The sequence below is a fragment of the Fringilla coelebs genome, assembly GCF_963513975.1.
Source record: "Fringilla coelebs genome assembly, chromosome: 2".
NCBI classification, from domain to species: Eukaryota; Metazoa; Chordata; class Aves; order Passeriformes; family Fringillidae; genus Fringilla; species Fringilla coelebs.
Genome location: NC_140029.1, coordinates 67969207 through 67975512, shown reverse-complemented (window position 1 = coordinate 67975512; position 6306 = coordinate 67969207). Strand labels below are relative to the sequence as shown.

General features: G+C 46.8%; 1 protein-coding gene across 1 annotated transcript in view; it reads left to right on the top strand.

Annotated features, from left to right (window-relative positions):
- Positions 1-4603: 4603 nt before the first annotated feature.
- NBEA (neurobeachin) overlaps positions 4604-6306 on the top strand; it is a gene marked incomplete at its 5' end in the record, with an annotated part of 454102 nt that continues 452399 nt past the window's right edge. Inside the window, one exon of the mRNA XM_084201080.1 lies at positions 4604-4882. Within this exon, the coding sequence (XP_084057206.1) occupies positions 4604-4882 (279 nt within the window). The remainder of the gene's footprint in view (positions 4883-6306) is intronic.

Below are 6306 nucleotides of genomic sequence, written 5' to 3'. Positions count from 1 at the left end.
GCAAGGTCCTGCACCTCACTCAGGGCAATCCCAAGCACCAATATGGGCTGAGCAGAGAATGGATAGCCCTGAGGAGAAAGGCTTGGGGGTGCTATGGAGGAGAGATTGCACATGAGCCAGCAATGTGCACTTGCAGCCCAGAAAGCCAAACATATCCTGGGCTTGGCTAGCAGGTCAAGGGAGAGGATTCTCTGCCTCCACTTTGCTCAGGTGAGATCACATCTGCAGTACTGCATCCACCTCTGGTGCCCCAAACACAAGATTGACATGGATCTGCTGGAGCAAGACCAGAGGAGGGCCATGATGGTGATCAAATGACTGGAGCACCTCTCCTACAACAACAGGCTGAGAGAGTTGGGGTCATTCAACCTGGAGGAAAAACAGCTCCAGGGAGACTTTATAGGGGTTTCCAGATTCTTAAGGGGGCCTATAGGAAAGCCAAAGAGGGATAATTCTAGAGGGAATCTAATCACAGGACAAGGGGGAATGGCTTTAACCTGAAAGAGAGTAGGTTAATGTTAGATGTTAGGAAGGAAGTCCACTGTGAGGGTGGTGAGACACTGAAATGGGTTGCCAAGAGAAATTGTGGATGCCCCATCCCTGGAACTGTTCAAGGCCAGACAGTGTGGGGTCCTGGGAAATCTGGTGTAGTGAGTGGTATTCCTGACCATGGAAGGGGCTTGGAAGTATATATCTTTAAGGTCCCTTCAAACTCAAACCATTCCATGATTCTATTTGTTGCAACCCATATGCATAGCAGGGAAAATTTAGATGCTGTGATGGCCTTTCTGGTTACATTTGCCAGGGTTTTTTTATGAACTTACAAGAAATCCTGGTTTTCAAGAGAAAGGGGTTAATAGCACTTCCTGATCCTGGCACAGGAACAAATCACATTATCCTTACTCATGAGAATAATCTAATTAAACACAACAGGAGTCCTCATATGGACACGGTAAAGCAAGCATCATTTTGATGCCACAGTGGCAGACAAATGAAAATTCTCTTCTTCTTTCAAACACAGTTCAGCTCTGATCTATATAATTTCATTATTTAAAACCGCACTTTTTTTCTGAGTCAGTGTAAATATATGCCTGTACAGAGCAGCCCCTATTTACTGAAATAGTTCCATGTTTTGTAGCCAAGAGTCTGTCTTCTAAAGCATGTTCTGTCAAGCTTTCACAGTTGAATGATTACATAATCTTTTTACCCCAAAAATGAAGTAGTATTGCTAGAATTTATTTTAGAACTGAAATAAAATTTGAGGTAAAACTTTAAACTTTATTTTTCAGTTTTATTTTCTTCCCCATCTGCTTGTGGCAAACATTGGAGCACGGATAAAGGTCTTTTTCTTTGTTTTTTGATATTATATTTGAGACCACCTTCTGGCATTTATGGAGAATGGAATCTGAGAAAACCTGAAGAATATCACAGAAAAAAAAATTCCTTCCTGTCAACTATTACAGCTGAGGGAAAAGTATGCTCTGGAAGCAAAAGGATTGCTTTCTCTCATTTCAGTGGGGAGCAAGTGTTGTAAAAGGTACAGGAAGAGAAAGGATCAGATCTTGTCATCATCCTGTTTTTGTGAAGGATGAAGGAATTCATAGCATCCTTTTACCCCTGCCACACCTAGTCTGGGTCCGTATCAATGACTGATCTTGCATGCTGACCTAAATATGACTACAATTATGCAAATTCTATGATTTGCTAATGCAGAACACCTTGCTGGACTGAGATCCAGCTAAACATCTCATGCATTGTACTATCACAGAGAAATTTACAGTCTTTGGAATGAAAATGTCAATATCTAGAAGATGAGACAAAATATTTTTAAAGGAAATATATGAATCCTGTTCTATAGCACGTTTGTTGTGCATGTACTCTCTTACTTTAATTTTTCAGTCTGATGAGGTGCTGGAATGGAAGCAAATGAACACCAGAGCTGCAATTACTAAAGGGCTGAGATTAATGTTTCAAATTTGTTTTTCTTTTAGAATGCCAGTGCTACAATAATGTTCACATGAGTTGATGAATGGCTCACCTCAATGAAAGTTTGCTTATCAAAAACAAACACTGTTGATTAGAGAAGACAGCTACTTCTTAACAATGCTCCAGCTTATAAAAATAAAGAGAACATGATTTTGAAAAATTTATTTGTAAAACCAAATATGAGTGTAAAAACTAAAGGAAGTCTCTGCTATTAAACATATTGTTTGGAATTAACCTTCTTTTAATGTTTTTTTTTTCCTAATACTATTACGTGATTTCAGCAATGAAAATGTTAGCCAGGTCAAACAGGATATGATATAATAAAGGATTTGACCAGGACAACTTTTAAAGGAACTCATGATTGCAATTTTATCAGAAATTCAGTGTGGAGGAATGCATTGCCAGTTGTATATGGAACAGCTGTATTCAGGAGTTACTGCAGCAGTTGGGTACACAGGCAAATGATGGAGTCTTCCATGAAGAGTAGCATGAAGTGTGGAATGGAAAATAAAATGTATCAAACTATACTTTGTTATCCTGAATTTTTTTGTGAAAAAAAAGTTTATGTGGTTATGCAGTATTAGTTCATCCATTCCACCACGAAGATGAACAAGTCACTGACAAATTTTAAGCAAATTTAACAATGGCTCTCAAAGCTTTGAAGTTATTTTGGGATTTGTGAAAATCAGTAAGTCAATAGAGATCAAATTTAATATACCTACCAGTAGGAGAGCAATTATAACAGCTTCCTACCCATTTGGCAAGGACAGACAGTAACTATGAGATGAATCGGAACAAGAAAACCAGTCAACCCAGCAGCCAAGATGAAGTTTCAACCAACAATACTATTTATAGCAACATGTCTCACCATACAGATGTTGTAGATGGGAGAATAATCAAGACAACTGACTGTTGTGGGTTAGCTCCTGACGGTGTTACAATTTTAAGTGACTGTTACAGAGTTCTGGGCTTAGGCTTCAGTTTTGCAAAAGAGGTCATGTATTCCTGAAAGTAGTTGAGTGAGTGTGTATTCAGCTTTGCTCATCCTGCTGCTGATGAGAATGGAACCTTTGGCACTTCCATGAATATAAAAAAATGAAAGCGCACCTTTATTATGAATCATACATGACTGCTTGTGGCTGGTGCAATTTGTAAAGGAATTTCTTCCAAGAAAACGTTGTGCTTTCTTATCTCTCATTAATAACCTTTTGGGTTTTCTTCACATCTTTTCCAGCTTTCTGAAATTATGTTGGTTCTGTGTTTCACAGCTAACCACTGTTTTAATCATGTCTATGTATCCGGGCTATACACACTGACAAGCACCTATGGACTTTGGCAAAAAAGTCCATACTGTATCTCCACATACATAGAGCAGATGCATCTTAGTACGGAGCTGAGGCATCCTCTTTCTTTCGGTGGAGCTCACAGCAGCTGCTGTAATCTAGGAGGATGTACTGATCCAGTTCTGCTGATTCATCGTGTTTTTGCAGTTTATTAGCTAGAGCTGGATATAAGGAGGACCAGCAATCCAGCCAAAACCCCAAGCTTGGGGCTACAGAAGAGTTCAGGGTGAATGATATTCTACAACCAGGGGGCAAGCTTTGTTGTAAAATCAAACTTTATGATGAGCGTCAATGTGAAGTCAAGAACATCTTTTTTAACAGGTATGGATTAACTCCAACATACATAGAGCAAACATATACAACTTTATTCAACCCATACAACAACAATTAAAATAATTTGAGTATCCTCAAAGCATCGGAGTTACTTCTGTTTCTCTAGTACTGGAGAGACTTGACAAAAATGTTCATGAGCATCACTGCAATCAAGGGGCCTGGGAAAGCTGATGTTGACTGGACATCAGAGCAGGTAACGTAACACCACCACCAAGCAAGAACAGTGCCCGAGGGCCGGGGGCAGCGCAGGGCGCTGGGCGGCGGGGCCCAGGGCGCGGCGAGGGGGCGGCACCTCCCGTCACCTGCAGCGCCGGCGGCGCCACCCGCCCCTCCCGCAGGGGGCGCCCTGGGGCGGCGGGGCGCGGCCGGGAGGGCGCACGGGGGGCTCCACCCTGTCTCTTCGGCCGGCCCTGCGAGACCTCCCCGAGCGGCAGGGCGGCGGCCCGCGGTGCACCGGGCGCACGGCGGCCCCGCGCACCTGCTCACCTGTGCCCCGGCCGGCTGGGGGGGCCCGGCCCGGCCACTCCCCCGACGGGCTCGGCGCAGGCGCCCTGGCGGCTACCGCAGGCAGGGGGCGGCAACATGGCGGCGTGAGCGGCGGCGGGTTCGGCTCCACAACAACAGCGGCAGCGGCATCGCTCGCGGCGCCGCACGCCCCGCGCGCCGCTCGCCCCCGCCGGGCCGCACCGCGCTCGGCGCCGCCCGCGCCCCCGGCCCCGCGGCGGGGAGGCGGCCCCGGCCGGGCAGTCCTCGGCTAACGGGGCATCGGCGCCCATAATAATCCCTCATTATAGCGGAGCGGGGGAGCGGCTCCTGGGACGGTGCCGGCGCCTCGGGCCGGCTCCCTGCGGCCCCGCCGGGTGCGACTGCGGTGGATGCGCGGCTCGGCCCGGCCGGGCGGGGAGGCGGCGGCGGCAGGTGCCGGTAACGGCGGGGGGTAAATGGCGAGCGAGAAGCCGGTGTCGGGGCCGGACCCGCAGCCCGCGGGACTTATCTCCGTCGGGGCCGGCGGTGGAGGCGGCGGCGGAGGCGGCAGCAGCAGCGTCGCGGCGATGGGGGAGCTGAGGGCGTCGGGCTCCGGGTCCGTGGTGCTCCCCGCGGGGATGATTAACCCGTCGGTGCCGATCCGCAATATCCGGATGAAATTCGCCGTCCTCATCGGACTCATCCAGGTTGGCGAGGTCAGCAACCGGGACATCGTGGAGACGGTGCTGAACCTGGTAAGCGGCCGGGCACCCCGCCCCGGTGACGCCCCGGCGGGCACCGGCCCGCGCAGCCCACCTCCTCTCGGGGCTGCCCCTGCGCCCCTCCGCCCCTGTGGCACCCGACAGGGACCTGCATCCTCCCAGCCCCCGTGTCCCTCCTACACATACACGGCCCTTCTCCAGCCATCCTTCCTTCCCCAACTCCTCGTTAATCCCGCGACCTGCTCATCTCCTCGTCCGTCGTGCGTGTGACAGAAGCCCCCTCAGCGCTCCCTAAACTCCAGGCAGGACCCTACCTAGAACAGACAGGCCACTTTTTCCCTTCCCAGTGCCTCGTCCCGGCCGCATCCTGCAGAAGTATAGTGTGTGCGATTTACAGTGAGAAAAATAAGGCGATTAAGTAATTTGCAATTTCGTGTCATGGACGCTGCCCTTTAACCTAGTAGCTTCCTCTGGAGACGAAGAGTGGCATGAATGTGGTATCTGTTTTTAATTGAAAAGCATTAAAAAAAACCCAGCCTGAGCTGGTATCCTTTCTTGGTGGCTGAAACATGTGAAGGGTTTAACCCTGTTAGATCAGAGCTAGTTGAGCATTTTATGTAGAGGAAGGGGGAGAAGGGAGATTTTTGCAAGGATTTAATACGCTTTAATATCTGTAATAAAGAGTTAGTTGTATTGCAGTATTGTATTGGGTTGCCCAAGTCTTAATAACCTGTCCTGTTTCCAAGACACATTCTTGTCTGCAAAAGTAAGTGTTGTTGCTCCTTTGGTCCAAGGTCTGTGCATTGCAAAATACTATTGTACAGAGGTAAATAGCTGAAACAAGGAAAAAATGCTAAAATGTAGCTCCTTAGTCAGCTGCTCACTTCGTGGAGTGAAAGAGTTACTGCAGGACTGTATGACTTAATGTTTTTGCGCTACCTACACCAAAGCCTGAGGAACCTACAGAAGCCAAGCGAGTGCATCTAAAAATGAATCACTTTCAATTATGTGCAATTTGGTGCTGTTCCTGAATGCAAGATTTGCTGCAGCAAAGCTTTTGAAGCAGTTCAGTCAATGAAATACCCTCAAATTTTGCACATAAAATAGGATAGAAAAATGATTGCTCAAAACTGAATGGTAATTAATTGAAACTGCCTTTGTTTCAAATGAGTTTAATGCTTCTAATCTCCAATCATTTTATACAAAGTCATGTAAAGAATATATTTTGTTTCAAACACTTTAAAAAGGTGTATTCTTCTGTCTGACAGTTATTTGCATTTGACCTAGCACAGACTGAATGGAAAAGCTGCAGCATGCAGGGAAGGACGTAATTTGGTCAGATCATTTTAATATTTATGGCATATCTGAACACACAGGGTTAAAACTGATAGTTTTGTGAATATGTCAAAACAGTAATCTGGTATATTTCCCATTCCTCTCTACAAGCTGTTTGACAG